The 12,500-nt window shown below is 34.8% G+C and overlaps 1 protein-coding gene across 15 annotated transcripts in view; it reads left to right on the plus strand.

The window, feature by feature from the left end:
* Positions 1-849: 849 nt before the first annotated feature.
* Positions 850-12,500, plus strand: part of per (period circadian regulator) — a 29,115-nt gene continuing 17,464 nt past the window's right edge. Inside the window, exons 1-13 of one of the 15 annotated variants that reach the window (XM_086532129.1) lie at positions 850-904; positions 4,495-4,603; positions 4,736-4,810; positions 6,042-6,226; positions 6,694-6,840; positions 7,057-7,142; positions 7,351-7,552; positions 7,792-8,007; positions 8,487-8,672; positions 9,081-9,235; positions 9,447-9,566; positions 9,848-10,051; positions 11,467-11,606. In XM_086532129.1, the coding sequence (XP_086388255.1) occupies positions 4,500-4,603; positions 4,736-4,810; positions 6,042-6,226; positions 6,694-6,840; positions 7,057-7,142; positions 7,351-7,552; positions 7,792-8,007; positions 8,487-8,672; positions 9,081-9,235; positions 9,447-9,566; positions 9,848-10,051; positions 11,467-11,606 (1,820 nt within the window). In that variant the 5' untranslated portion in view covers positions 850-904; positions 4,495-4,499. The other 14 variants (XM_086532133.1, XM_086532131.1, XM_086532134.1 and 11 more) reach the window with 14 other exon arrangements.

Consider the following 12,500-nt stretch of genomic DNA (forward strand, 5'->3'; position numbering starts at 1 on the left):
GTGCGAACGAGAAGATTTTTGCATAGATTTTATTAACTTTTGGGGGATAGATTAGATGATGGAATAGGAGTTCGTTTGGTAGATTTATAGTCATGGTATATATAAGTAGAGATATGTATTGATATGTATACAGTTCTAAATACTTATTGTAATTATCTTTGATTCTTAAATTCAGGGAAAGAAGCACGTGCATATATGTACATATATATGCACATAATAAATTATACATATGACAATATATATATATATATATATTGTCATACATGCATTCACTGATATATACATATATATATATATATATATGTATATGTATCCAAATGTCTATATATGGATAGACACCTTACAGACGGACATATGCAAGAAGACGCCTATAGACACAAATAGATACCCCACATAATCCAAAAATCGTCAAATTGCAGTAAAAAACACAGTTTAGAGAATAGGAACAAGATATTACCAAGTCAGGGAAATGAAATAGGAATTGATGACGAGAAGAGACAAGAAATTGATGAAAAATATCTATATACTTATTAAAAGTAACCAAAATATACATCGAAAAAAGGAAAACCCAATAATGAAATTAATATAACTATTATGACATAAAAAAACGTGTTAAGATTGTCAGCACCGAAATCTCAAAATAATAAATTCCGAATATAAAACTATAACACATGACAGAACTAAAAAAAAAACACAACACAAACAAAAAAACAAACAAACAACAAATACAAAAAACAAACCAATAAATGAATACAAAAACACAATAAACACCCCCAAAAATAAATACCTCAGCGAGATAGGTAAAAAAAAAAAAAACCCTGCACGATTTTGCAACCTGCAAGTACGACACCTTCCTCCGCCCGCGTACGACAGCGCACTTGAAGACTTAGCTCTGCAGACCGAGGTAGAAGTGTAGACAGCCATCCAATATTTATAAATATTTCCTTTTTTATATGATCTAGGAGTGTGTGTACCATAATGATATTGATAATGGCGAAGTAGAGTATATGTGGAATATATTTTTGTGCATGAGGGGGATGGATTAGGTAGAAGATAAGAGAGAAATTGGAAAAAAATTGCAATGGCGGAAACTGACAACCATGGTAAGTCCTTTGAAAGTTCCTTTGTTTATTTTGTTTATGTATTTTGGGTTTGTTTAGTGTTGCCCGAAGTGACCAATATTAGGTATACATTCAGGAGTGTGAATTTTGCAAGGAATGAGAGAAATTGTGTGTCCATATGAGTCATAATCGAATATTAAAGGATGATATGTCTATTCCTTTGGTTGATTTTATGCCAAATATTCCGTATTTGATTTATTCGTGATAAATGTTGTATGGGAAGCACTATAAGATTAGTTTGAATGGAAATGTTATTTTTTTCAAGTGTTTTATGGGAATTATGTCAAATGTAAGTATATCCATTGTCTCAAGATATTTTAATCTAATTAGTAGGTTAATTATACCTGTGTAATTAATGTACTTGGGGTCAGAGCATATTTACTGCAAAAAGGTATGTTAGGAGTCGTGGAGAATTGTGCAAAAAATCACGTATTTTATGGTAAACAAGTGACATGCAGAAAATTGGAAAAAAAACGTTCAAATTAAAAAAAATGATTTCATGGTCCATAAATCTAAATAATCTAATCATGAGTAAGTAGATGTTTAGGAGCCAGCCATGGGTTTGTCACTAGACTTACGTTCATTGACGCTTTGGAAAAGGTCAACACACCTCCACTGCTCGTATCGTGTTAAGATAGAGTTTACAGACCCCTTCTTGCGGATTACTGTTTCAAAGGAGCCGTTACAGCATCTGTCATGCCTGAGAACACATGGTGTATATTTTTTGGTCGTTTTCAGAGCGAGCAGCAAGGAGGCCGAGGGGTTCACTTATCAACGTGTCTTTAGATATTGTGTCGGTACTCGTATAGTAGGCCATCCATTACAGCAAATTCTAAGTGTATTTTTCTTGTGTGATTACAAGAATAGAGGACCAATTCTTTAATCATTAGGCAATATTTACCATAGGAATGATTTTATTGATTATTTATGATCATGTTTAAAGGCCTGTCTGTAGTTTTACACGTGCTCTTGCTGTGAAATCTCTTTCTTCTTTCCTGCAATATTGGGTATTGCTACTGATTTTTGGAGGGATGAATATTGGGTCAAATTCTGAATTAGGCCAAGTTTGTATGATGGGGAAAATACTTGAAAATGTATAGACTAATACAATAAACAAAGCCAAGAAACCCGGTAACTGTACTCAGTAGTATATCTAATGATGAAGTTTAAGAAAAGAAAAGAAAAAATTGGCTTTCTATTAGTGTATCCATCCCTTAGAACCTTGTGACTTATAGTGTGGAGGGCTTGGAAAAGGCTTCATAGGACTTCATAGGACCCATCACTATTCTCTTATTATGTACTCAGAGTTTTACTTGTGCCTTAATAATGGTGTTAAAAATTACTGATGCACCCACAGTAGATATTTCGTTACTCGGTGATTGTTTTAAAAGGTATCTTTTGCAAACTGGTCACTTTGAGAAGATAGTGAGTGAGAAAGATACAAAGACACAGACTTCAGTATTTTAAGTCAGTCCATTAACCCATTCATGACGGGGCCATTCCGGCTTTGCACGGTCGCTATACCGAGGTTTTCGAAAGCATCATCTGAACACTTCGAGATTCTCGGGTGCACGGGCTGCGAGCCTGGGCTGCCCGCTCACTCACCCCGAGCGCCGGCCTTGGCCAGATATCTCGTCGGCGGCGTCTGACGCGAAAACCACGAAACGTGTCAGCACGTCATCCGGCGTGAATGAGTTCAGAACGCAAAATTAGTTTTCGTGCCACTGATGTCAGCCTGTTCCCAATGGGATATTGCCATAGCACCAGCTCAGCCCCATATGTAGGAATGATTTCATCTTTGCTTACATATATTGATTACTTCCTTTATGTAGGAAAATAATTTATTTGCCAGTGAACTGAGCTGGGCAGTTTGTGCCTTAAAAGTGGCAGAGACCAGCTGGAGACTCGAGCAAAATACAAAGCTCTCCTGTATTTCAATATCATTTTCTGTTTCTGGCTCCTGTCTTGAAGTATTGAATTAACAAATAAGACATCACACCATAATCATTACTAGTCAACCACCACCCAGTAAATCTGCTGATACATAGGACTAGGATAAAAACAAGATGGACTGGATAAAATGAACTGAGTTAATTGTGACAAATGGATAAAAGGGTATGAATGAGACTGAATAGTTCCTCAAAACAAGAGATGTAATTTATGTGTTTTGGGTTACCCCGTCTTCAGAACTACATGTAGTTTTGAAGACGGGGTAACCCGAAACGCATAAATTACATCTCTTGTGTTGTGGAACTATTCAGTCTCATTTAAAACCTTATATGGACTGGACAATGGAAATCACAAAACGTTGGAAGAAGAAATCCAAATAACAACAAAGTATGTAGTGTATAGTTAGCTTTAAGACAGAAATTAATCAAATTGTTTTAGTGTGGACACAAAGTTCTTTCTGATGATGAAACTTGAAGATTTCAAAGGGAATTATTAGCACTTTTCACTAGCAAGGGACTCTCATAGGTTTACTTCAGTTTTCTGCACTGCAAAATTGTCAAAGGTCTCCACTCCTGTTGGTGCTCGGCCAACAGGCTGCAAGCCTCCAAAGTAAAGAAAGCTTATACTGGTTCCTTACCTTATCATCATTTGCATGAGAGGTCTACAAGCTTTATCTTGCCAGAATATATATGATAGAGGTTTGCTAGCCTTTGCCAAAACACCAAATGGATGTGCTGCATAGTGATGGCTTGAGTCATTGTGGTTGTATCAGTAAATTTTACCAAAATTGCATTGCTACACCTTTACACCGTGTTAGATCTTAGTTTTCAATTGATACTGTTTGGTGAAAAAGTAAAATTTTGATATCGCTTATTGTTGTAATTATTTAGACAATCTTGAAGATTTCTAAGATCAACAGTCACTATATATTCTCATTGTTACAAAGCCACTTCAACTAATCCTGGGTAAGAGAACAATGAATGTTGCCCGCTTACTTGCACATCCAAAATTAACTTATATCTCTTTTCACTAGTTTGTTATTTTCAAATTAGGGCCATCAGTGGTGTGACATGTTGGGACATAGCCGTATTGTTTTATTTTTTCCTTCTGTGATAAAGTGTAATGATGTCAAATAAATTTATCACAGACACACGTGTGCGTGTGTGTGTGTGCGTGTGTTTGTATGTACTGTATGTATGTATGTATGTATGTGTGTGTGCGTCGGTGCATGCAAGCACCGCTATATTTATGAACGTTTATATGCCTACTGATAAGAATATGGTTCATAGTTGGGATTAAAAAGGGATTTTAATTCTTTCTTACTTCTGAGAAGTTAACCATGTAAATAGTATCATAAAAGATATCAATGTACACTGATATGTATCTATTTATCTTTACATATATGCTTTTATTTATCTTACAGGAACCATGGAAGAACAAACAATGGATGAAAATGAAGTAAAAAATCCTGGTCAGCAGGAATCTGCATATGGGTCATTGGAGTCATCATCTCAGGGCCAGTCACAAAAAAGGTGAAGGAAGAGGCAACGTAAACATCAGATCAATGAATTTTTATAGTGCTCAGGATGATTATAGACTGGATATTTTTTTTTTGTGTGTGTGTGTGCGCCTTACTAATCTTCCTCTTTTCTTGTGTCTTGCAGCAGCTACAGTGGGAGCAAAAGCCTTAACAGTGGATCAAGTCACAGCAGTGGCTTTGGAGATAATGCAGATTTTAGGTATTGTAAACTCCTCTTGTTCTTTTAAATAGACATATATATATATATATACATATATATGTATATATATATACATATATATGTATATATATATGTATATATATATGTATATATATATATATATGTATACATATATGTATACATATATGTATACATATATGTATATATAAATGTATACATATATGTATATATATGGTTATATATATATATATAAATATATAAATATATATATATATATATATATATATAATATATATATATATACATATATATAACATACACATACACATACACATACACTTACACTTACACTTACAGATATTGTAAACTCCCCTTGTTCTTTTAAATAGACATATATATATATATATATATATATATATATATATATATATATATGTATGTATGTATGTATGTATGTATACATATATGTATACATATATGTATACAATATGTATATACATATGTATACATATATGTATACATATACATACACATATATAATATATATATATATATATATATATAATATATATATAATATATAAAATACACACACATATACACATACACATACACATACATACCACATACACACACACACACACATACACATACACACACACACATGCACATGCACACGCACACGCACACTTACACACGCACACGCACACGCACACGCACACGCACACACACACACACCCACATACACATACACATACACATACACACACACAGACACAGACACAGACACAGACACAGACACAGACACAGACACACACAGACACACACAGACACACACACCCACACAGACACACACAGACACACACACCCACACGCACATGCACACCCACAGACACACCCGCACACGCACACCCACATGCACACGCACACACACACGCACACACACACGCACACACCCACACACACACCCACGCACACACACAAGCACACCCACACACGCACGCACACACACACGCACACACACACACGCACACACACACGCACACACACACACACACACACACACACACACATGAATAAACATGTATACTCTCCTACATGCAAAGCATACATTTACCCACACACGCAAATACCTATACACGTACCTGTGTATATTTTATGACTATAGAATACTTATTTTTTATGTACTGGTAATAAATGGTCTTATTTCATATGAATACTTGTGTATTTTTGTAATATTATTATTATTGTTTATATATTATTTTCTCAAGCAGAGTGAATAGACTAAAGGACATAAAACACAAAGAACACAAAAGGAAGAAGGTGAAAGAGAAGACTGATAAACTCCTGGCGAAAGAGAAACCCGAGAAATTTAACAAGGAAGAGAAGAAAGAAGACAAGGAGAAGTCAGGGAGCGATGAGCATGATCCGAGACTTAACAGTGAAACAGCCAGTAGTAAGTTCTTTAACAATATTTTGTCAGCAAAGTATAATGAAAGTGCTATCTCTTTCACGGGTAGAAGTAAATAACTACTATGTGCTCACCAAACAGCTTGTCTAAATTTAAATTATTACTGTATATTTCATGTGAATATATAGCAAAACAGCTTGGTTAGATTTAGATTACTATTATATGCTTTAAGTGAATCTTCTAGTATACAGTGAGACAGCAAGTATGTAGTGAAGCTACTAGTTCATAGTGGAAGAGTAGTATAATATAATATTAACCAGCTAGTATTAAATAAGACCGCTTTTCCATAGCTGGTAATGAATTTGTTTAGCATTTTGTTTTTGTCATCAACAAGTATATAAATCTAATTGTTTATGTATTCCTGTGTACAGATATCTCTGCCAAGATTATTTACCAATGGTCATGCTTGCATTTGAGATGTTTGTGATTGTTAATCATTTGTTTGTTTACAGGTATTACAACTGGTATTGAAGAGAGCGCTTCGACGTTCAACTGTCATCCAAATGATGGTGATGATAGAGCGTGCGATCAGCCTACTCTTGTATATACACAAGCGCTTAATTATATAAGAAAAATTAAGGAACGTTCTGCTGAACAAGGTAGGAAAGCAATTAATAAAAGTCATTGAACACGTGCAGAATAGTTTCTGTTTTTCCACTCAGTATATCAAGGAAATTAGTTTTGTATGAATTTGGATATATATCAATATTTGTTCTCAGATCGTCAAGTACTTTAGTGATTTAGAACAGAGAATGAACATACAAACACAGATTCTGGAATATAATAGTTTAAAGTTTGTGAATCTTTCTCTACAGGGGTTCCATTTGCTAGTCCAGAGCTCATACAGCTTCCGCGGGACACCCATGATGCAGCAGCCTTTCTTAAGAGTTTCAAGAGTGCTGTAAGTATGCACTGCTGTTGATTATTATCATTGTTATTATTATTATTCTCAACTTGAAAATTATCTTGATAATCTGACTCCTATAGATTTATCTAAGTAATTTAAAATAGAATCTCAGAATGTAAAAGGTGGACATGCTTTGCTTAGGGAGAATCAAACGAGAGACTTTTAGCACCTCCAGTGCTCATGTAACATCTTACGATTTCAGAGAGGTTTTACCGTTGCCATCAGTGTTCAAGATGGCACTGTTCTTCACTTATCACCAGCTGTCACAGATGTCCTTGGCTTTCCCAAAGACATGCTCATAGGACAATCATTCATTGATTTTGTCTATCCAAAGGATTCAATTAACTTCTCTTCCAAAATCATCCATGGGTTAAACATGCCATTTAGAACAGATTCCATTAAAGGTGAGATAATCCTTTTGAAATATTTATGTTGTTATATCCTTTAAGAATGTGTATGAGAGTGGATGGGTATTTGTGTATCTGTATGATATATGCATTGTTAGTGTGTTTGTATATAAACCTGTGTATATCTTTACATGTAGAATGTGAAAAGTATAATTGAATAAGTAAAACGGTTTATATTTGTATAAATTCATGAACTCCAACCTTTCTCCAAAAGTACATGGTTTTTAAATCATCAGATAATTATGGCACCTCCTTCTTCTGCCGCATGCGCATGTACCATGGCCTGAAGTCCTCAGGCTTTGGTGTGCGCAACAAGAGAACTATATACAAGCCTTGCAAGATTATTTTAAAGTTCCATGATCCATCATGCATGGAGGAGACAGCATCAACGTATGGACCAAATTCCTCTCTTCTGCTGGCAGAAGTTATCCCTATTGAGAGCGTCTATCATGGTTAGTTACAATGACAGGCTTTTTGCTCTCAGTTTCATATGTTATTATATATATATTTTATTATTTATATATATATATATATATATATATATATATATACATATATATATATATATATATATATATATATATCTATTATATATAATATATTTAATATATATATATATATATATATATATATATATATTATATATATATATTTTATATATTTTATATATATATATAATTATATATACATATATATATATATATATTATATATATTATATATATCTATATTATTTTATTATATCATATGATATATATATAATATATATATATATATAATATATATATGTATAATAAATATTCATATACTCATAAAACCCAGTACTTAATAATATTCACATACTCATAAAACCTAGTACTTATATACCCATATACTGAGGTTGATTTTTGAACACCACTAGCACCACAATCACACAGAAATCCCTCTTTCAGTACCTGGTGAAACCCCTGCGATGGGCAGCTTTAGCATCCGTCATTCGGCTTCGTGCAACTTCTCCGAGTATGATCCTGAGGCCATTCCATACCTGGGACACCTTCCGCAGGACCTAACTGGAAATTCTGTGTTTGATTGTTATCACCCTGAAGATCTACCTTTGTTGAAATTAGTGTATGAAGATAGTAAGTGAAACGTCAGTTGTTTTGTCTTATATACAATTTATAGAAGTGATTTGTATATGTTGTTGTTTATTTGGATGATTGGACTTTGAGTAGACACAATGATTAATGATACTTCTATCTATTGAGTGATACTAGCACAAAGATCTAGAAAAAAGGAAAAGTAAAGAATTATTAACCCGATACCGCCGGCCACAGACGGCAATTGGCAAAGTGCATAGCGCCGGGTGCCGGCATGCGGCGTCAATCGTATAATTGATTTAGGCCTATGCGTTCGAGAGCCCCGGCATTGCAGCCATGCATAGATGGAGCAGGGCTGGCAGTAATGGGTTAATGATCAAATACTGAGAAATATATTTTAAGTTTATTTCACTATAATAATGTTTTTAAATCTTATTTTCCATATTTCAGTTGTTAAAGAACAAGGCAAGCCACACCGGAGTAAACCGTATAGATTTCGTACTTTTAATGGTAGTTACGTCACACTGGAGACCGAGTGGCTCTGCTTCGTCAATCCATGGACTAAGAAGATTGATTCCATAATAGGTCAGCATAGGGTATTAAAGGTGAGTGTGATTTTGGGTCATTACTCTTTCATGCGAAGTGATTTTTATTTTATGATGATTATTGTTTATACTTTTGTACAATTTATTTATTTATTTATTATTATTTATTTTTAATGATAGATATACTAAAATAGATCATCATGTGACAGTGAGTGATCGTGTCCTAATGTTAACAATTTCTTTCTTCCTTTTTTTTTCCTTCTATAAAAAGGGGCCAAGTGATATTGCAATATTCCTGGATCCAAATGAGAAAAGTCAGTCTCCTTTCCCAGAAGAAGTCCTCAAGGAAGCCCAGAAAGCTCAGAAGGAAATTATTGAATTATTAGCCAAGGTAAGATCTTGCTTTGCTTTTCCTTTGTAATGACTTTGTTTTTGTAATACAGTTTGGCCTTTTTATCATTTGAAAGTATGTGTAGTACGAAAAGGGATTATTGAAAAAAAAAATCAGGATTTTGTTGAAAAAGGATAATGTTACTATACAAGTTTTCATAGTGTATAGTTTGAGATTTTTTTTCTTTAAAGATCCCCTTTTAATTTTGTATGGATTATAATGAGAGAGAGAGAAGAAACTCACCCTCCCTCCCCATCCCCCTATCCCCACTTGGCCAACAGCCGGTAGCCACGTACCGCGACCCGAGCAAAGAGCCGCAAGAAATGAGGCGCCGCACCCTGGCCCACATGATGAGCTCCATTGTAGAGGAGCTCGACAACATGGAGAAGAAACAGAGCACGGCCGAAGAACGGATCGCCGAGGGCCAGAGACCGACCAGTCGCCAGCCTCTCAGTATGGTGACTGAGCCAGGCCAGCCTAATGTTGTAAGTGTTCTTCTTGGTTCTAATTGCTGTTGTGATCTGTTGTGTTTTTTGTTTGTTTTACTAGTGCTATTGTAATTGATTTTGGCATTATTATAAATATTATTATTACTGTAATGATAACTGTTGGGTGTTTTAATTTGTCCTATGATGAGGATTCTCATTATTGTTTTCTTTTTTTTTTTGTTATTAATACTATTGCTGTTCTTATATTCTATATTTTTAATGATGTGAATTTTTCCACTCATTTAGCATTTCAAAGATAGGGTTGCTTATTGCACAGATTATGTTAAAGTTAGGCAGATTTTGTTACAGGTTTATGAATAGGTAGTAGAGAGAGATAGAAGGAAAGGGAGATAGATGAGCAAACAGGGAAGAGAGATAGAGAAGAGTATAAAGAGAGATGATGGAAGAGCAGAGATAGAGATGGATGAGATACAGAAATAAAAAAAGAGGATAAATGAAACCGAATGTGGAGGAAGGATAAAAGTTAAAAGGTTAGCCCTCCATTACTTGTGGTCAAGAGATGCCAGTTCATGTTATCAAGTCATATCCCTGGAAGCTCAATTATTTTACTCACTCATCCTATTATAAGGCTAATGCTTTTATACAAATTGGTACTATTGAGATTACTTTTGATGAATAGTCTGTCCAGTTTTATTTATATTTTTGGTGGTACAGAGATTTTCTTTTGTTTTTGAAATAGCCTGGTTCTATAAAGGAAATAATAATCAAGATGCCTGGTAGGGGGAATGTATGAACTGTGCAAGAGATGATGGGAAGTGGGAGAGAAAATTATTGATAAAAAAGGGAATGAATACCTCTCTGGCTGCAGCGCAGAAATTAAATCAATTTTCAGGTTTTGTTCTTTTGCAATAGACTCCTGATAAGGGAGATTAAAGAGAGTGGTGAATAAAAAAGAGGAAACTTAAGTAGGGAGGTTACTGGAATAGCTGGATTACTCAAAGAGTTTGAGTTCATATTTTAGATTTGACCAAAGTAGGCTACTAAGCTATTTTATATAAAGTTATAGAAGAGTAAATTGATACTGTTGATAGATATAGTGATAATCACTTATACATTTAAAGGAATAGAGAAATAACCTTTCATTTGAGATATAACCCTTACTACAGGATTAAATAGATTTATAGAAAAGATAAAGAATTAAAGAATGGGTACCTTAGGAAGGAGAGAATGAATGGGGAGAATAGATTTCTGAGGCAAAAGGATATATATATATATTTGATATTCCTAATTCACATTTTAATCCCTTTTTCTTTGAACACTAGTAGTTTGTTAAACTCTCTCTCTCTTGCAAGTCACATCACTTTTAGTTCTTGGGCTAAGCTAATGCAGACTGTTCAAGTTTGTTATTGTTTAAAAGCTGTTTTTGGATGAATTTAGTGATAAGCTTGCAGTTTCCAACCACCCAGGACCAAGCGTCAGTAGTCATGGGGGAAATCTCTCCTCACCAAGATGACCGTTGTTATGAGTCCAACCCCTCAACCTCTACCCCATCTAGCTACAGCAAGCTCAACTACAATGAAACTATGCAGAGGTACAGTACCTTCAAAACAAATGAAAGAGAAAGAAGCTCGGTTTTTTCATCCTCCACACTGTCACAACTTGTGTGTGTGTGTGTACATTGACCAGGCTTTCATTATTTCCCAATAGTATTTACTCATTTTTCTATTGGCTAATCAATCTTGCTCCTGGATCACACTTGTGGCAAGGAAGGGACAAAAAGCTGAGCTTTGTATTTCTCTTTAGGACGACCCATTTTAGCCCGTCCCCGATTTTAGAATGACCCGAGGGAGGAAGTTGTGACGGTCATTTTGACTCTTTTAGGTCCAGAAAGGCCAAGAGAGTATCAGTTCCTCCTCGGAAGCCTCCTCCAGATATGGCCACCTCAACTATTCAGAAACCATCCACAGGTAAGGATCGTCACAGGAACCTTGGCTTATGTGGTCTAGAGTTTTTTTTTTTTTTTTTTTTTTTTCTTTCTCTTTTTTTTCCCCCCTCCAGATCAGTTATGATTTTCTATTTTATTTGGGGGGAGGGAGAAGAGTATAGGCATTGAATGATTAAATATGGGTTTGCAAGTAATTTCCATCACTGGAGTTTTTGTATTCTGTGGAGTTGGGAAATCGAACTTCCAATGAACTGGCTTTTGTAGTTCACTTGCAGAATGGATAAAGATGACGGAGGATATCAGAGGTTTGCAAGAAAAACGAAACCAATGTGGATACAATGAATGATTTATAACGAAAGGTGAATCAAGAGTTCTCATAGTTCAGTCAAACATCAGCACAAGTATTAGAATCTTATTTATCATGCCATGTACTACAAAACTTCATATGACCACATGAGACAAAGGAAGATGAGACATGACTGTTGTGTGAGCCCATGTTGGTAATCATCATTGTTACCTTTCTTTCATTATTTTTTTTAA

Source organism: Penaeus japonicus, unplaced genomic scaffold (assembly GCF_977035675.1).
Source record: "Penaeus japonicus unplaced genomic scaffold, GWHDUDI00000001_assembly GWHDUDI00000037, whole genome shotgun sequence".
Classification (NCBI taxonomy): Eukaryota; Metazoa; Arthropoda; class Malacostraca; order Decapoda; family Penaeidae; genus Penaeus; species Penaeus japonicus.